The following is a 19,958-nucleotide window of genomic DNA, read 5'->3' on the forward strand; positions in this document are numbered from 1 at the left end:
GTCTTTGACAATTCAAAACATGAGCTGAAAACAGGGCCAATTGACTCCACAACCCAGCAGGTGGGAATGCGGGAAAAACCAGTTCCTGCTGCATTTGCATCTGAGTCTGCTGAAGCTCGGCTTCAACCACCCCAACTCACACATATGGTCATTTCAATGTTTGAATGCTCTAGAATAACCAAAGTGACTTTATCTTTCATGTTTGATATCATTTCAAATGTCTCAGTGCGATTGGTACAATGGTCTCATTCTCTCAGAAATAGACATAATCAAAACAATAAATGTATAACTTCAGGCATCTTTTGAACCACTGTGAAGGGTGTGACTTTTCCACAGGCAGCACTAAGTGTGAATGCCTTTTGTTATGCACACACCCCTTTCCTTGAGGGAATTCTTGGATTATATAAGGTAAGGTTTGAGAAAGGCTCAGGGCGATTCTGCTTACCCAGATCAGCCCGTAATGTGGAGCTTACGCTCCACATTATGTATATTTTAAAGTCAGGTATGCATCACTTAATCTTGGATTTGTCTTTGATAACTTGATGTCTTTGTTGATCGTTTATGAATTGACTGAATGAATTGGCTCATTTACCTGATAAATGAATTGTTATGTTTGGAATTATTCAAACAGAGTTCGTGTTATTATCTCTAGTAGATTGTGGTAATTTCATAGCACCACAAGCCCCTGTACAGGTTAGTAGCGGACTAGAACACTGTAGACGGAGCATTGCAGCACGCTATACGATGTCTCTAGAGCTCCGACTAACACATTGGCATTAATTCATGTATACTTAGACTATAAAAAGATATCTAAGGGGATAGTCCTTCTCCCGATAAACTTAACATACTATTTAGATTGTATAGTGATTATTCAAAGTTACTAATAGTTTAAGTACGATTGGTCTGCTTAATTCTATAGTAATGATCATTATATGACTAAATAGCTCTGTTTGATTTAGGAGGTAGCAGATCTATGGGGACTGCATAAAAAATATCTTAATCTAGGTAAGTAGGGTTCTGCCGGTTTAGGATAGCGGTCAATCGCCACTGTTTAGTGACCAAGACTGACATGCTTGTATTTAAGAAATTGTATACTCGGCTGGTACAAGATTCAGGATGTTAAAGGAATCCCAATGAACAAGAATAACATAAAATGATGAACCGAAAAGAATATTCAATCATAATCTAAACTAATGTGAAAGCAAACAAAATAACCTACTCAATGTTTTATAATTGGAGTCAGATAAAACGAGGATAAACATATTAATATTCTAATAAACCACCTCATACTAAAATTGGAGTCAGATATGAGTTAAGTTTAATATAGATCAACATTGTGCACTGGAAAGACCAAACATGCAGTGAACCTTCATCCACCAGTGGATACAGTCATTGGACCAACTGGCTGGACCCTACATCGATCCACATGAGAGCCGCACATAAACTCGTACCCATTTTGACCTTCAAGGGTCCTTAACATGCCTACTAATAATTGGACTGATAAGGCGAAAATTCATTCATTCACTAATTTTCTTGTCGGCTTAGTCCCTTTATTAATCTGGGGACGCCACAGTTGAATGAACCGCCAACTTATCTAGCAAGTTTTTACACAGCGGATTCCCTTCCAGCCACAACCCATCTCTGGGAAACATCCACATACACACACACACACACACACACACTCCTACACTACGGACAATTTAGCCTACCTAATTCGCCTGTACCGCATGTCTTTGGACTGTGGGGGAAACCGGAGCACCCGGAGGAAACCCACGCGAATGCAGGGAGAACATGCAAACTCCACACAGAAACGCCAAATGAGCCGAGGATCGAACCAGCGACCCAGTGACCTTCTTGCTGTGAGGCGAACGTGCTACCCACTGCGCCACTGCGTTGCCTTAAGGCGAATGTCAAAGGCATTAGCATCACCCAGTCTAAAGCAGGTCGCACACCAGAAGCGCTGCTCGGCGCAGCGCAGCGCCATGCATTTTAGAATTCTAAACATAGGTTTCTATCAGGATACACACACTGGCGCCGCAAGTCGGCAGCTGTCGGCGGCGCCCGTCCACGGCTCAGGACGCAGTTCATTTTTCAGCCGCGCCACAGAGCGCCTTCTGATTAGTTTCATGTTAAATATCATTCGAATGTGCAAGTCTGGTGTTTGATACTTTAAAATGTCATGTGCGCGCCGTGTTGCGGCGCTTCTAATGTGCGACCTGCTTAAGTGGTGGGCTATTCATGATGGCACCCAGCTCTGATTGTACGAGTTGTCATGGCTGTCCGTACTTGTCCTGAAGTGCTTGTAGTGCAGCTGAGTATGGATGTGAATGATACTTATAAGCTTTCGCTAGCTGCTGTGAGCTGGGTAGCTTCAAATGACTTAACAGTACATTATATTTATACTCCTCACTAAGATAGTTGTGATTACTTGGCAAATTATCCAGGGCCAGTTTTAACAAGGCAAAGTCACCTTCATTACCACTCTCTGCTGGTAGCTTTGGTTGTGGGATGCCATAAGCTGAGGCAAACAGCTCTGTACCAGGGTATGTGAGGGGTAGAGGCATGAATGAATGTGGCTGAGCAGATCTGGCAGTGGTTGGCATAGCTGAGGCCTGCTGGCTGGTGATTGGAGTTTGCTGCTGATATGCATGTGTGCTAACTGGAGGGATGAATGACTGCTGCATCACATATGGATTCCTATTCATTGTCAGTGGGGCAGAGTTAGGCTGCTGTGGTACAGATATCCCTCTCCTACTCGTAGACTGGGCAACAGTGGACATAACTGTCGCTACAGAGAAAGGCTGATGAGTCACATGTGGAACTGATGTCACTGTGCTTAATGGCACAGTTTTGGAAGCAGTCGCAGATACTCTAAAGACTGGTGATGAAACTGCTTGTAATACAGGAATGTTGAAGGAGAGGAAACACTCACTGTGGCGGTAGGTAATGTTAGTGCCAGTGGTGTAAAGTCTGGTTTATACTTTTGCGTCAAGTGACCGGCTTGACCCACGGCGCATGCAACGCGCGTAGCTGTGCATTTATACTTCTGCGCGCTGTCTCTGTTGGTCTGCATTAACACTTCCGAAACGCTACTGGGCAGTGAGGTGTAAATTTTCTTCTGTGTCGAGTTTCTTCGCTGCTGTTTTGCTTATCTTGAACACTTCCGGGATGTAAAAGTGGCTCAAACTCGCTCATTTTGAGGCAGGAACTGGCGGACATGCAACAACTTTAACTATGAGGTAAACACAAAACAAAACTTTCCATCAGGAGCTCCTTTGCGGGACTCTACACTTGTAAACAATCGCTCCATCAGGCTTGCACCATTCACGCGGCTCTCGGTCCCGCCCAGACTCGTCAGCGCTACCAAGCCGACCAACCACAGAGCTTGCGCTACGCGTCGTTGTGACGTGTAGTTACATTTTTTTGAGAGGTGCACGTCAGCCACGGCGAAGGACTATGCGTCAGCACCGTAGCATACGCCGGCGTTTGACACAAAGTATAAATCAGCCTTAAGTGACAGCTGTGAGATGTCATCACATGATGTGACTGTTGGTATCTGAGGTGGAAGCTGGGAACAGGAGTGCTCCTGGATGCATTAGTCTGATCAGGTTGAGGTGGCGGCGATGGGCTGTCTGGTGAGCCTGAAGACCTGGGAGTGTTTGAACCAGAGTCTTTAGTGAGCATTGAAGATACAAGTTTGGCTACTTCCAGCTCAGTCTCTGCCTGTTGTAGCTTTTGCTGTCTCTCTAGATGCTTAAACAAAGCTTCCTTAGCTGCAAAAGCCTCCTCCATAATACGCTGTGCTTCCTTTGCTGGTGTCTGCAGGCGCTGATATTCCACGTCAGCTAGTGAGTCCTCCTGCATCTGCTGCAGTAGACTATCAAACTGTCTCTGCTTAATCTTCTCCTCCAAGACAGCTGTCTAGACACTAGAAAGTTCTGGTGGGAAATAAACACCAGTGGAGGTAACAGAATGTCTACTCTTCCTGGAATGAGAGCTGATACCACTGCCGGATGTTTTCCTTGAGCTGGTTCTAGAATGACTGGGACAGGGTGTGGAAGCTTTTGGAGGAGGGTCCTGTATAGGTTGGTAACCAACTTCATAATCATCCAGGTGAGGTGGCAGATTTGTCCTGCGGCGAGGTCTGTCCATTTTCTCAGTGTTACTTCCTGTTTGGTCCATACTGGGTTTATATTGCTCTTAATCCGGCTCGAAGGGTCATAATAATGTAGTAAACCTTACTACATGTAAATTTTTCCACTGGTTGAGGTGGCCAAATATGGACCGGATTCCGGTCAGAGAATCAGGAGGGCAGGAGAAGTGTTGACGTTTGAAACATTTATTTTCTCCAACATATGCATCAGATTGCTCGATTATTGGTAATGGTAGTGAGTAATGAATCAGATGTAATGGTCTACAAAGGAAAAACAAATGAAGAAATAATTGCAAACTATTATTGACTATGAATTGTCATTAACATTGACTGAAACGAGCTGCAACAATAACATTCATCATCAAATGTGCATACTAAACTCAAATATATTAACAGTAATGTCTGTTGGCAACATGACAGTCAAATTAGCAACAACAGTCTAAGAAATGTCCATTCATATAGGCTAACACGCTGATCAGTCGTTCATAACGGCTATTTATAGCTCTGGCCTAACGGCCATGACTCAGCAGAATTATCGCGGCGCCAAATAAATTCGTAAGGAATTGTTAATTTGATTAATACTTAAACTCTACAAAGATATAAACAGTAAAAGCTCGTTTTATATGATATCATGGGTGGCTCTTAAAAGAGCCTTTGGGTTATGAAACTGGTCGTAGATGTTTAACCGCCGAACCCGTACAGAGTGCGTCCCTGTCGTTTCAGCGCGTAAACTACATCAATGGCGGTCACGGTCTTCCTCTTGGCGTGCTCGGTGTAGGTAACGGCGTCACGGATGACGTTCGTAAGGAACACCTTGAGCACATCGCGGGTCTCCCCGTAGATTAAACCAGAGATACGCTTGACTCCACCACGACGAGCGAGACGACGAATGGCGGTTTTGGTAATTCCATGGAGGTTGTCGCGCAATACCATTCGGCAACGTTGTCTTTTGCCTACTCCAGACATGATTTTAGAATCAACACGCTTAATTACCGCCTCAAGTGCACACAAGCGACCTTTACAATCATGTATAGGACCTAGTTGAAACCTGCGTGGGCGGTGCTTCACAATGTTACTTGTCTTTCGAAGAATCTACAGGAAAAGCAGTTAGGTGAGGTCACGTTTACTGACTAAAGTTGAAATAATGCTTGTTTCTTTTTGTTAAGTGCTCTGCTCAAGTCTAAATACGTAATAATGTCTGTAATGTAGGCTGTTCAAAATGAATACGCCCCCTGATGTAGCCGTTATTGGGGTACCGAAAATTTGGTCCCAATTTAGTACTAAATGACTTGATTTACCTCACAGGTAGGCGCCACAGCTCTACTCCACTGGAAATAAAATAAACCTCCAACTACATCCCTGTGGGTTGTGGACATGTATTTTCTGATACTGGAAAAGGTTTGATGCCCTGGGGAAACAAAAAGTAGCAATGTTTTACAACTTAAATTTACTTATCAAATTGCTATCCATTTAATAGAAGCACTCTCCTTCGTTTTAATTTGTTTATTTTCTTTCAGCATTGACAGTGTATCTCAACGTTTGACTGTTGTTTAGTGACTGCATTCAGTTGGTTGTAAGTACATTTTTCTCTTACCCTTTTTTTTGTTTTACTAACCCCCCACCCCCCACCCTGCCATGTTTTTTTTATTATTATTATTATTATTTATTTCTCTTCACTGAATGAACAAATCATTATACTTGAACTTGATTTGATTTTAAATGTTGTTCTTCTCTCAGATTATGTCCCCCTTGTCTTTCTTCAAAAAAAACTTTTGTATACATTTCAGAGGTAATTTATTCCTATAGCTTTAAACATAAATTGTGCTGTTTTAAATTTAACCAAATCACTGAACTTGAGTATCTTCAATTAAAAAAATAAAGGATTTGTATGCTCCAAATACCCCATGTTTTCTATCTGTAGGGATGGTATACAGTTTAACCCAAAGAATGACCAGTCAGGTAGATGAAAAAGAGCCGGAGTCAGAGATTTAAATAAATAAGTCAAGTTTACTGAAGATAGTTTGCAGTTTAATCAGCAGAAGCCAGCTTCAACACGAGTTCCCAGGCCGCTCTGCCTTACAGTACATCAATACAGCAATTATACTCTTTACACAAGTCCAGAAAAGGTGGGATCCAGGAAAAAAACGGTCTCATTGGTTACAACAAAAATAGACAAATCTAAATGTGTGTGTCAATGAAGTATCTAGCTCCAGATATGGATAGCCTTAATGTGTGCGTCAAGAAAGAAACTCCAGATATGGATGGCGACATGGTTCCTGGGGGTTAGGTCAACCCTAAGTTATTAGGAGCTGATCTCCGACCTGTGAAAAGCTAAACCAGGAACACAATAGACGCAAGAGACCATCTGTGTTAAAAAAAACTCAAGGATGTTTCTTGTACGTTCAGCTGTGTTATCAAACTGGTTCAAGACAAAATCCTCACTACACAGTGTCTATCTACATACAAAAGGAATTACTTAATAAGAATTACAATCAAAACAGATCAATCGAACAGCTAAATTACTGTAGACAATATCAGGACAACTAGAACAGGTGTTTTTCTTCTCCTCTGCATCAGTAGTCCTGTTCAGAGAGAGAGAGAGAGCGATCTCCATGACCTATGACCTGTTTTTTGTGTGTTTCCTGAAAGCAAAGTTAAAATAGACAGGCAAAAAAGAAACAAGGACGCTGAACATTCTTGTAATAAGCGGTGTTAACTTATATTAACTTATTCATTAGTTAAAATCAATTCACAGTTAAATGCTGAGAAACAGGATGATAAAGTATAAACGCTGGTCCATGATGAGGCGGATAGGAAAGCAGAAATCCGAATCCTTCATATCAGTCTAATTACTTTTTTCTGCATTGTACATGAGGATCGTAAATTAGAATTATATGAATTCCCCCAATTTCCAACACAATAACTCATATATGGTGTAGGGATAGTTTACAGTTTAACCCAAAGAATGACCAGTCTGGTAGATGAAGAAGAGCCGGAGTCAGAGATTTAAATAAATAAATCAAGTTTACTGAAGATAGTTTGCAGTTTTATCCGCAGAAGCTAGCTTCAACACTCGCAATGAGTTCCTAGGCCGCTCTGCTTACAATCACCAATCAATAACAATTATACTCTCACATAACGTCATTAACTGCGTCATACATAAAGGTGTTCTAACCTGATTGGTTAAAACACAGATAGACTAGGAACATTTCCACGTGAGGTTCGTGCGTACAATTCTGAACAATATCTTAAGCATAAACGTCAGACATCCCTTAGACTGATTAGAGCTGACTCCAGACCTGTGAAACGGATCAACAATCAAATAGAACACACACACATAGAGTATAATCTGTTTTTTATCCAAGGCTGAGTGTACCGTCAGCCGTCTTTATCAAAACTGGTTAAAAACTGGTATAATCTACATTCAGGCAGTTATATTCTTACTACACAAAGTCTATCTTGAATAAAAAGTAGAATCACTTTAAAAGATTTAACCGTAAAACTATAGCAAAATCACTTTAGACATTTTAGACAGTATTAACTCCTAGAAATAACAATAGAAACAGTTGTTTCCAGTCCTCAGTTCCACTCAAGATCTCCATGACCTCTGACCTAGTTTGCTGGCTCCTGAAAATAGGTATAAAGAGACTGGCAAATGCACTGAACATTCTTATATTAAGCAATGTGTTAACTTATTCATTAATTAAAATCAATTCACAGTTAAATACTAAGAAACAGGATGATGAAAAGGATAAACGTTGGTCTATGATGAGATGGACTGGAAAGCAGAAATCCGAAGCCTTCAATGGCAACATAAGTGTGTTATATAATACATTGATATACTGTCCAAGATCAATCTTGGTTTATTCACTATTGCTACAGTTTTTACTAATTTTGATATCACATTATTCATTTGCGGTTTCCAACTATTTTTAAGATCAAACATAATACCAAGAATCTTTATATATACTTTTTCTGTAACTTCATTATCAGTGTGTAAATTAATATTGTGACTACTTTTTAATTTCCCAAATGTAATTGCGTAACAATTGTTTTACTTATATTTATTGACAATTTGTTTACGTCTAACTACAATTTCAATGTATTAATTTCTGTTTTAATCCATCGCTGGTTCGAACCTTGGCTCAGTTGGCGTTTCTGTGTGATCACAATCTCCCATATGATCTGATGATAGTACTTTTGTTTGATAGTAATGTATAGTGTCTGTATGGTATCTGTAAATGTTTAGAGTGTGAAATTGTTGGACAACCACTACACACACATTAAACAGCAAAATAAACAAACATGTCTATAGCTTACTAAAAGCCTTAATGTCTGTTCATAAATTTTATATAAATGCAGAGCAGCAAGACCCATGGGATTTCATCAGCCACTCACCATCAGAGTCCTCAGTGGAAGCTGAGAAGAGCAGAAGAGGAAGCCAAGCAAGAGATGCCAGAAAAATAGGGGGAAGGAAATAATGTGTTATTTTGCTGTTTGAGTATAGGCAGGCGCAGTGGGTAGCACAATCGCCTCACAGCAAGAAGGTCACTGGTTCGAGCCTCGGCTGGGTCAGTTGGCATTTCTGTGTAGAGTTTGAATGTTCTCCCCATGTTAGTGTGGGTTTCCTCCGGGTGCTCCCACAAGTCAAAAAATATGCGGTGACATTGGGTAAGCTAAAATTGTCCGTAGTGTATGAGTGTGGATGTTTCCCAGTGATGGGTTGCAGCTGGGTGGCAACACAGTTGCACAGTAGGTAGTGCTGTTTCCTCACATCAAGAAGGTTGCTGGTTCGAGCCTCGGCTGGGTCAATTGGCGTTTCTGCGTGGAGTTCTCCCTGCGTTCGCGTGGGTTTCCTCCGGGTGCTCCGGTTTCCCTCACAGTCCAAAGACATGCGGTACAGGTGAATTGGGTAGACTAAATTGTCCGTAGTGAATGGGTGTGTATGGATGTTTCCCAGAGATTGGTTGCAGCTGGAAGGGCATCCACTGCGTAAAACATATGCTGGATAAGTTGGTGGTTCATTCCACTGTGGTGACCCCAGATTAACAAAAGGACAAAGCCGAAGAGAAAATGAATGAGTATAGGCAATGATAGACGAGACAATGTTTGATTAAGATGAAGTGTTTTAAAATGCTTATTTATTAAAATAAAGGTTACAAAGTAAAGAAGAAATATATTGTGTGTTTGTATATTTATTTTACTGCCTTCAAAATTTTACATTGTAAACTAAAGGGAACAAGGGGGGAACAAATGTTGTATTTACTCTTTAACTACAGGTAACAAGAGAGGAACAAAGCTTCACTTTAATTTACAACCCTCAAATGTGGTATTTACCCTGTAAGTACAGGGAACAAGGGGGTAACAATGGAGGAACAATGCTTCACTTTAATTTACAACCCTCAAATGTGGTATTTACCCTGTAAGTACAGGGAACAAGGGGGTAACAATGGAGGAACAATGCTTCACTTTAATTTACAACCCTCAAATGTGGTATTTACCCTGTAAGTACAGGGAACAAGGGGGTAACAATGGAGGAACAATGCTTCACTTTAATTTACAACCCTCAAATGTGGTATTTATCCTGTAAGTACATGGAACAAGGGGGGAACAAATATTGTATTCACCCTTTAACTACAGGGAACAAAGAGGGAAGAAGCTGAACTTTAACACACTAGTGTATACTTAAACACTAAGAACAGAGTAAACTACAGCAGCAGTATTTATTGATTGAAGACCAAATTACTAATTTTTTTTATAAAGCATCAGCTATACATTTACTGAAATGCAACAGTTATCCCCCTGTGCAACAGCAGTAAAGATGCGAGGCTGTTTTCATCTGCATTGAACCCTGACGGTAGGCCTATATCATGCAAAGTTATTTGTTGATAGTGAGTTATGGAGACATTGATGGCTTTGGTGAGATCGACGAGTAAACATAAGGTAAGTAGTGTATGGAAATATATTTTATATTGAATTGCAGATTTAAAAAACATACAGTATACAATAAGGGTTCATAATTTCACAGGTTGTAAACCTTTTATTCATTAAACACCCCATATAAAACCCAAGCACTGAATAAGAGTACTAATGTACTCACGCAGGTGCATATACAGTACATTTGCAGATAGCAATAGGTTGTCACCATCCTTGCATAATTCTTTATATGTATACAATACTTGAAGAAAAGTACATCGTAAACTTAATATACTTCTTTGCGTGATGAATATCTTATTGTTACTCCCCTATTACGCAAACATAATGGTTTGTTCTTTTGCAATTTAAAGAAAAGTACACCGTTATTTCACTGTACTTACGCGGTACTTTTCATGCTGAATATCTGGTTGTTACCCCCTTATTACCCAAGCATTACAGTTTGTTCCCTTATACCTACGTAAACGTTATTTATACTTAACACTATTGGTACAGAAAAGTACACCGTTATTTCACTGTACTTACGCGGTAATTTTCGTGATGAACATCTGGTTGTTACCCCCTTTTTACCCAAGCATTACGGTTTGTTCCCTTATACCTACACATACGTTCATTATACTTACTTAGTACGTACAGAAAAGTACACTTTAATTTCACTGTACTTACGCGGTACTTTGCGGGTTGTAAAAGAAAGCGTTACCCAAGTAATCATGTGTAATTCTTTTGTCTAACATTTTAAGATATTTTTATTTCATGCTTTTTATCCTTTTGTCATATGTAACTTTACTGTTTTTGTATGTTAATTTTTTATTTTAGGTTGCCTTTTAAAATCTGGCAGGGGCAACAGATGAAAATTAGCCCTTGTGGCTAACTCGGACTTATTTAGTGTTTTACTGTTGATTAATGGGCATTGTCCCTGTTAAACAAAATAAAGTCGAGCTGCTTACAAATCTAGCTCCTATTGGCATTAATAAAGTCAACTTAGCCACTGCCTTTACATATTTTTAGTACACAGTACCATTGAGATTAAACGCAAAGAAAAATCATCTTTTCTAGACACATTGAGGTGGCTCTTAAAAGAGCCTTTGGGTTTTAATGCGTCAGCAGTAGCTTTAAGCGCGCTCTCCGCGGATGCGGCGGGCCAGCTGGATGTCTTTGGGCATGATGGTGACCCTCTTGGCGTGAATGGCGCACAGGTTTGTGTCCTCAAACAGACCCACCAGATAAGCCTCGCTAGCCTCCTGCAGGGCCATGACAGCGGAGCTCTGAAAACGCAGATCAGTCTTGAAATCTTGAGCGATTTCTCTCACCAGACGCTGGAAGGGCAGTTTGCGGATCAGTAGTTCGGTGGACTTCTGATAACGGCGGATTTCTCTCAGAGCCACGGTTCCGGGCCTGTAGCGGTGAGGCTTCTTGACGCCGCCGGTAGCGGGAGCGCTCTTACGAGCAGCTTTAGTGGCGAGCTGCTTCCTCGGAGCCTTTCCTCCGGTAGATTTACGGGCGGTCTGCTTGGTTCTTGCCATTATAGATGTGATGCTAGACGGAGCTCTAGTAGACTGATGTACGCAGGCTGCATACTCAGCTTTTTAATAGGAGGGCAGTTGTTGTTGAGGCGTTTGATTGGCTGTTGCATTTATGTCGCAGTGTGACGTGAACATTCTGACCAATGGCAGAGCATTACTTTTTTTTTTTTTCCCAGCAGACGACTGACAGACAGTTGCTTTTCCCGCTCAAAAAAACTTATTCAGGATAAGTTATTGTTGCATACAATGGCGAAACTTGCACATTTATTTGTTTTTTAGATAACTTCTTTATCATGTTTTAATGTAGCTTTTGAAAATAAGCTAACAGCGATGTGATTTTCAGATCGAAGCGAATGCTTCAAGTGGGAACTTATGCCTAAAGTAAACTTTAAGCAAAACGTCCTACATTAGTTCTGAATTTATGCATCCATCAGTATAGTATTTTAGGCATTCAATTGTGAGTACAGATAAATTGGATGAAAAAAAACTTAAAAGTTTTCCTCACTTGGGAACGAAAGGGATTGCTTTCAAAATGAACTGTTTGCGTTTCCTGCCCTGGTCTATTTTTCTGGTGGCATATTTAGTTACCGTTTCAAGATTAGTAGTTTAAAAGTGTTTGAAAATAATGCTCTTCACTGTTATGTGAGTGGCTCTTAAAAGAGCCGTTTAGTTTATGGAAGAATCGAGCAGAAATAGTAGATTACTTCTTCTTGGGAGCCGCTTTTTTGGGCTTTGCCGCCTTGGGTTTGGCCGTTTTGGGCTTGACTGCTTTCACCTTCTTGGGGCTCTTGGCTGCTTTCTTTGCAGCTGCTGGTTTCTTTGCCTTCTTGGGGCTCTTGGTGGCCTTCTTGGCAGCCGCCGGCTTCTTAGCTTTCTTGGGGCTCTTTGTTGCCTTCTTCACAGATGTGGCCGCCGGCTTCTTCGCCTTCTTGGGAGATTTCTTAGCGGCGGGCTTCTTGGCTTTCGTGGCGGTTTTCTTGGCTGCTTTCTTGGGCTCAGCTTGTTTCTTATTGAGCTTGAATGAGCCGGAGGCGCCTGTGCCTTTGGTCTGGGCTAGAGTGCCGTTGGTCACCAATGCCTTGACTGCGGTTTTGACGCGGGAGTTGTTCTTCTCCACATCATATCCACCGGCGGAGAGAGCCTTCTTCAGGGCTGCGAGAGACACGCCGTTTCTCTCCTTGGACGCAGTCACAGTCTTGACGATGAGGTCGCGGACATTTGGGCCCGTTTTCTTGGGCTTGGACGCCGCTTTCTTCTTGGGAGCTTTTGCCGGCGTGGCAGCGGGAGCTGGAGCAGTTTCAGCCATTTCTCAGAGGAGTAACCTTCACCTACAACTAGCAGTGAAAAATGAAGCTCTGCTGGGCGGCGCTGTGAACTTAACTGTCACATGAGAACCGTGTAGACTCAATCGCCGCTCCTCAGACAATCGCCTCGACACAAAACTTGTGCTTTCTCCGTTTAAACAAAGACTAAAAAAAGTGCAATAAAATATTTTACAGCAGACTAGAAAGACCTTTTTGATATAAAGAGGGTCAAGCCTTTGTCATGGAATTCAAACAGGAGACGCCCTGTATTTTGTTTTAGATTTATGGAGTCATTTATCCTCAGTTCTTTCACTGAAGTTGTTTTACTATGCACAATAGGACCTGTGAAAATATAAAACAAGATATGCAGCAAGAATTGTTAATGTTTATATATATATATATATATATATATATATATATATATATATATATATATATATATATATATATATATTTATCTATTTATTTTTTAAAATAAGACCTTTTTATATTGTATATTTTATATTTTGTTTCTTTGTTTGTTTCTTTGTTTGAACTTTATTAATCCAAAAGAAAAAAAAAAATCATGTCACACCAGAGTTCATCACTCAATAAAATAAATAAAATATAAAAAATTCTAAATAATATATAAGACAATAATAACAATAAAAAAACATCCATACTGAACAGCTTAATTTCAAGCAATAAGAAATATCCACAGTATAAATGAAATTAAAATTCTACATTATTTATCAATTGCCTTGAAGCAAATGCATGTTTTAAAGTATTTTTAAGTATTTTAAAGATGTTTCAGTACTTTAAAATACTGCACCAGTGAGTAGCATATTAACCTACATAATGCAAAATCTGTAAATAACAAAGCAATCATCAGAAGTTTATTATAGTTGTGGCAGTATAACCCTAACAAAAACAAGATGCCTTGCTATAATGTCTTCTGTCCAAAGATGCTATTATTCTTGTGTCGTGAAAAACATTTAGACCATGCTTCTCGAACTCAATTCCTGGAGGGCCACAGCTCTTCACAGTTTTGCTCCAACCCTAATCAACCACAGCTAATCCAAAAGTTGTTCAAAAGAGTCTCAAACACATTGATTATTTGAATCAGCTGTGTTTGATTAAGGTTGGAGCAAAAGTGTGCAGAGCTGTGGCCCTCTAAAAATTGAGTTTGAGACCCATGTAGACCAGGGGTAAGGAACCTATGGCTTGGAAGCTACATGAGGCTCTTTGATCAAAAATATGTGGTTCTCCTGCTGTCTCTTTTCAATTAGTAATTCAACATTTTTAATTATGAGTTTGCAAGTACAATTACAGTTTTCTTTATATTGTATTTTCTACAGCAAAATTAATAAGAACTCAGTTTACAATAAAAGGACGTTTCAACCAATGCGCATACGTTGTGCTGTGGTTTCACTTGAATAGCGACAACAATAAAGGGTAAGTTATATTTCTTACATTTTCGATGGTAACCTCACGCACGTAAATTCAAACATTCGGGTGGCGATGGCAAAAAGAAAAAAAAATTTAAACACTGGGGTACCTCAAGGCTCTGTTCTTGGGCCACTTCTCTTCTCCATCTACACGTCATCTCTAGGACCAGTCATCCAGAAACATGGATTCTCCTACCAATGCTATGCTGATGATACCCAGCTATACCTCTCTTTTCATCCTGATGATCCCTCGGTTCCAGCTCGCATCTCAGCCTCCCTGTTGGATATTTCACACTGAATGAAAGATCATCATCTTCAGCTTAACCTTGCAAAAACGGAAATGCTTGTAGTTTCTGCCAACTCGACTCTACACCATAACTTTTCAATCCAGATGGATGGGGCAACCATTACTGCATCCAAAATGGTGAAAAGCCTTGGAGTAACGATTGATGACCAACTAAACTTCTCTGACCACATTTGTAGAACTGCTCGATCGTGCAGATATGCACTCTATAACAGCAGAAAGATCCAACCCTTCTTAACTGAACATGCAGCTCAACTCCTTGTTCAAGCTCTTCTTCTCTCCAAACTGGATTACTGCAACTCTCTACTAGCTGGGCTTCCAGCTAACTCTATCAAGCCTCTTCAACTGCTCCAGAACGCAGCAGCATGAGTGGTCTTCAATGAACCTAAAAGAGCCCATGTCACTCCGCTACTCATTCGTTTGCACTGGCTGCCAGTTGCTGCTCGCATCAAATTCAAAGCTCTGATGTTTGCCTACAAAGCGACTTCTGGCCTTGCTCCTTCTTATCTGCTCTCACTTCTGCAGATCTATGTGCCCTCCAGAAACTTGCATTCTGTAAATGAACGTCGCCTCGTGGTTCCATCCCAAAGAGGGAAGAAATCACTTTCGCGAACTCTCACGCTCAATCTGCCCAGTTGGTGGAATGAACTCCCTAACTGCATCAGAACAGCAGAGTCACTCGCTATTTTCAAGAAACGACTAAAAACTCAACTATTTAGTCTCCACTTCACTTCCTAATCTGCAATTGCCTCTCTGGATATCACACTAACTGTACCCAAAAAAAAAATAAAATAAATTACTAATACTTTCCTTCTTAGACTTTACAGACCTGAAACTTGCCTATAGCACTTATTCATTGTTGCTCTTATAGTTGTGTAAATTGGTTCCTTGTCCTCATTTGTAAGTCGCTTTGGATAAAAGTGTCTGCTAAATGTAAATGTAAATTGGCCTTACTTCATACATTGTGGTGCGTCATATTTGTTTATTTCTGAATTATGCATGGGCATAAATAAAGGTTTTGTGTATATATAAATATAAAGGTTTTGTTATAGACACACAGCCCATATGACTCTTTAAAAATGCATTTAAAATCTCAAATGGCTCTTGAAAAAAGGTTCCTCACCCCTGGTTTAGACAAGGAAGCACTGTCAATCTAGAGCAGGGGTGCCGAAACTCTATCCTGGAGGGCTAGTGTCCTGTAAAGTTTAGCTCCAACTTGCCTCAACGCACCTGCCAAGACTTTTCCAGCAAGCCTACTGAGAGCTCATTAGCTAGCCCAGGACCAAGTTTGGGCACCCCTGATTCAGAGTGCTTATGTGGTAAAAGTTTAACTTTTGCTTTCAAGGTGGATTTTACTGTAGCTTTTCATAAATAAACTCACAGGAAAGGCTACATTAACAATAAGCATAATCACAATAATAAATTAAATACATTATCATTTCAGAAAATACAAACGCTTGGTTCAATTCTAAATTCTATCTAACGATGGTGCCCAGAAAATAAGTCTATAAAATCTTTAAAATCTTATTATTTTTAATTATTAATTCTAGTCTAAATAATGTTTGTTTGACATTGAATATAGCCTGAATGGAGTTTGCTGTGTCCCTTAACTATCCCGTAACATCTCCAGGTTTGTAAATATAGAACCTAATTGCAGTATTTTGGGGCAAACAAAGTTGTTTATCAGAAAAGGCTTTATTAGATTTTCTATCCAACTAACATTACATGCTTTTTGATCATTTTGGGTCTTTGTGATGTGATAAACAGCGTTTGTAATGACACTAGGAGCCACTAGAGTGCGATAACCGGATATATTCCAGCTCACCAGAGTGCAAGAGACTTGTGTTTGGAAGAAGGACAGCATGGTGAACTAATGCTACCAATTCACTCTGGTTCGGATATTTTGAGAACAATATTGCTGCTGCTCAAATGTGAGTATTGATTAAGCGTTTATTAATTTATTTTCAATATTTAGTACTGATTTGGCCTGTTTATTTCTTGTAGACAGGACCTGTTATTCTGAATGTTTCTGTCAGTGGTGATTGTGTGATTCATACTTTCAGTGACTACTCTGTGATCTGTGATGGACTTTCATGGAACATTATAGATGATCATCAGTAGTGGTTTTCAGAAGAAGAATCGGATAAATACGGTCAGTTTTACTTTGTCTTTCTATTGTATTTCCCAGGGAGATGATACTCCGATATTAGACTCTTACAGTCTAAATAATATAAATTCACCTCACCATTGATATCATTTAAAGTTTAATAGACTGTTTGTTCAGAGACTGCTTAATTGTATACTGATTGTCTTTATTTTTGTGGTATAAACTTGCATGTGGGGAAATTTAAAAGATAAGATAAAAAAAATCAGTCTGATCAAGTTTAATTTCAGTGTCATTGAAATTCTGTGAACTCCATCTTAGTAAGATCAGACAGGATGCTTCAACTGTGAGTTGGTTTTAACTACAGCGGTTCTAGCAGTAGTTCTGCCGATTGACCTAAAAATGTAATCAGTATGATGGTGAAAAACTACATTTCTAGTCAAACCATTCATGTTTTAAAATTATGGCAGATTTAAAAGCTAAAAATGTAGGAGAGCATTGCTTTTATGTGATTGTATTTCAATATGGAGCAATTGCATTCTAAGTTAAATAAAAAAATATTCACAAAATACTTGAAAATTTAATTATTAATAAATGCCAATATTTTGCTATGGTTCCAACTGAATTAGTAACAAAATAACTGTAGAAATAAAACGTGAAATGATGAAAACTTTATTTGTACCCAGCTTAAATGTCATTAAAGTTAAACCTAAAAGAGAGTGAGAAAAAAACAAGAGTATCAAAGACAAATAACAGAGTACCTATGGCTGCTGCTAAACATTTTATGAATACAATGATTTTCTTTCATTTATCATATTGTGCTACAATTTGTGTCACACGAGCATTACAACTTTAAAACCATTGTATAATATTCATAAGCTATTTAATTATCTAAAAGGCCAAGGATCTGTCATTGTAGCCGTATATACAAATTACTACTTACAAATTAATTACTAGCATTTGACAATTTCTTTTTTATGCTAATGTATTTAATGTATAAAATATTTAATGATCTAGCACCACCACCTCTCAAACAATGTTGTACATTGTCTCTGTATGAATAAAAATAAGTAGGCCCCAAATGCAGCCTAGTAGCAGTACAGCCGATAGACTGCAGAGCAGGAATAGAGAGAGCATAGTTTTCAACCTATTTTGTGACTTTCTTGACCAGATACCGAGATATAGAAACTGACCTATGTGTGACCCCATCGTAAAAACCCAAGGTCCTGATCATATCAGAATCTGTATAGGCCTTTTTAGAAAGACATGTTTTGTATTAAAAACAAATGCATATAGTTTACATTCTTCATCACGTTTTACTTAAGTTCAAGCCATATTAAGCGCGTTTCAATAAAAACCCTGGAGGTTGTTATACTAGGCATACACTGAAAATGGAGACACACATTGGATTCAATGGTTACTGAACCACTAACCACAGAATTAAAAGCTCTCTAGATGAAAACATGGGTGGCTCTTAAAAGAGCCTTTGCGTAGCAGATGACTCAGTGCTTTACTGGAGCTGGTGTACTTTGTGACGGCCTTAGTGCCCTCAGACACAGTGTGTTTGGATAGCTCCCCGGGCAGCTACAAATACATGTACATTTTTGTCAGAGCGTTTAGTGATTATTCATATTAACCCTCATTTGTGTAATAAACAAACGAGTTGAGAATCAAAAGACACGTGAAAGAGAAACCATATCAGAGCCGCACTTTTTAAAGTGACAGTCGGCAATATTCCTGCTGCTTACTGTTTTTATTATTAATCAAACAACAAATGGAGAAAATCCCTCACTGCTCCTGACTGAAGGACTTTTGTAGCTGAAGTGTTTTTGTTGCAGTAAAGATGCTTAAAGCACAGTTTAAACAAAACAGATTTAATAACTCATTTCTAATAACTCATTTCTTTTATCTTTGCTATGATGACAGCACATAATATTGTATTAGATATTTTTAGATTTATATTATTAGATACTAGTACTGTAATATACTAAGTCATTGCATAACAGGAGTTTCTTCTGCAGACAATCAAAAATATATATTGTTTAAAGGGGCTAATAATATTGAGCTATTAAAATAGGTTTCACAATATTAAACCAGCTTTTATTTTAGCCGAAATAAAACAAATAAGCCTTTATCCAGATGAAAAAATATAGGAAATACAGTAAAAAATTCCTGCTAAACATCATTTATGAAATATTTATATACAAAAAAAATTCACAGAAGGCCAAATAATTTTGACTTGCACTGATAATCGTTTTGAATAATCATGATTACAATTATGACCAACATAATCGTGATTTTATTTTTCACATAATCGAGCAGCCCTAACAGGCACGCTTCTAGGAAATTAAGGGTGCTTTCACACCTGTGAATCAATTCAGTTGTTCAGAAACAGGGATTACAAATGTTACATTGTTGCTCTTTGCTCTTGGAGCGGTTCGCTTTCACACTGCAAAGTTTCTAAACGGACCAAAAGAGCTAAAACAAGTCACGTGTGAGTAAACTCTCCTTACATTGGTCAGAGTGTCAGGCTTTATTTTGCAGCGTCCCGCTAAGCTGTCAGGAGAGGTCGTGGTTTGGTGGTGATAGACAGGGTGCGCGCGTGCGCGACGTGTCTGAGGAGAGACGCGGTGGGGAGGGGTGAAGGCTGATTTATACTTCTGCGTCAAACACTGGCGTATGCTACGGCACTGACGCATAGCCCTTCGCCGTCGCCGTCACTGACGTGCACCTCTCAAAAAATGTAACTACACGTCGCAACGACGCGTAGCATAAGCTCTGTGATTGGTCGGCTTGGTAGTGCTGACGAGTCTGGGCGGGACCGAGAGCCGCGAGCGATTGTTTACAAGTGTGTACCGTGTACCGTGAAGGAGCTCCAGATGGAAAGTTTCGTTTTGTGTTTACCTCATAGTTAAAGTTGTTGCACGTCCGCTGGTTCCTGCCTCAAAATGAGCGAGTTTGAGCCACTTGTACATCCCGGAAGTGTTCAGGAAAAGCAAAAAAGCAGCGAAGAAACTCGACACAGAGGAACATTTACACCTCACTGCCAACTAGCGTTTCAGAAGTGTTAATGCAGACCGACAGAGACAGCGCGCAGAAGTATAAATGCACAACCACGCGCGTTGCCTGCGCGGTGGGTTACGCCGGTCACCTGACGCAGAAGTATAAATCAGGCTTGAGAAGGGTGCGCGACGATGCCTATTTGAGGA

The 19,958-nt window shown here is 39.7% G+C and overlaps 2 protein-coding genes and 1 long non-coding RNA gene across 3 annotated transcripts; 1 reads left to right on the forward strand and 2 right to left on the reverse strand.

Annotated features, from left to right (window-relative positions):
- Nucleotides 1-5,316: 5,316 nt before the first annotated feature.
- LOC137496127 (histone H3) lies at nt 5,317-11,648 on the reverse strand. The gene is made up of 3 exons (XM_073908001.1): nt 9,573-11,648; nt 8,552-9,491; nt 5,317-5,561 (listed from the first exon to the last, which is right to left on the reverse strand). Exon 1 carries the CDS (start codon nt 11,608-11,610, stop codon nt 11,200-11,202), a length of 411 nt encoding a protein of 136 aa, XP_073764102.1. The 5' UTR covers nt 11,611-11,648; the 3' UTR covers nt 5,317-5,561; nt 8,552-9,491; nt 9,573-11,199.
- A 571-nt stretch (nt 11,649-12,219) lies between these two features.
- si:ch73-368j24.12 lies at nt 12,220-12,958 on the reverse strand. Its single transcript, NM_001386750.1, has one exon. The coding sequence runs from the start codon at nt 12,914-12,916 to the stop codon at nt 12,311-12,313; it is 606 nt and encodes a 201-aa protein (NP_001373679.1). The 5' UTR covers nt 12,917-12,958; the 3' UTR covers nt 12,220-12,310.
- A 3,451-nt stretch (nt 12,959-16,409) lies between these two features.
- Nucleotides 16,410-18,897, forward strand: LOC141375276 (uncharacterized). Its single transcript, XR_012383048.1, has 2 exons — nt 16,410-16,576; nt 16,709-18,897. It is a non-coding gene; the product is annotated as an uncharacterized lncRNA (long non-coding RNA).
- The last annotated feature ends 1,061 nt before the right edge of the window (nt 18,898-19,958 follow it).

The sequence above is a fragment of the Danio rerio genome, chromosome 7, assembly GCF_049306965.1.
Source record: "Danio rerio strain Tuebingen ecotype United States chromosome 7, GRCz12tu, whole genome shotgun sequence".
Taxonomy (NCBI): Eukaryota; Metazoa; Chordata; class Actinopteri; order Cypriniformes; family Danionidae; genus Danio; species Danio rerio.

Excerpts from the sequence above, each read along its gene's own strand:
- si:ch73-368j24.12 (NM_001386750.1), bottom strand. The coding sequence starts at position 12,916 with ATGGCTGAAACTGCTCCAGCTCCCGCTGCCACGCCGGCAAAAGCTCCC.
- LOC137496127 (XM_073908001.1), bottom strand. The coding sequence starts at position 11,610 with ATGGCAAGAACCAAGCAGACCGCCCGTAAATCTACCGGAGGAAAGGCT.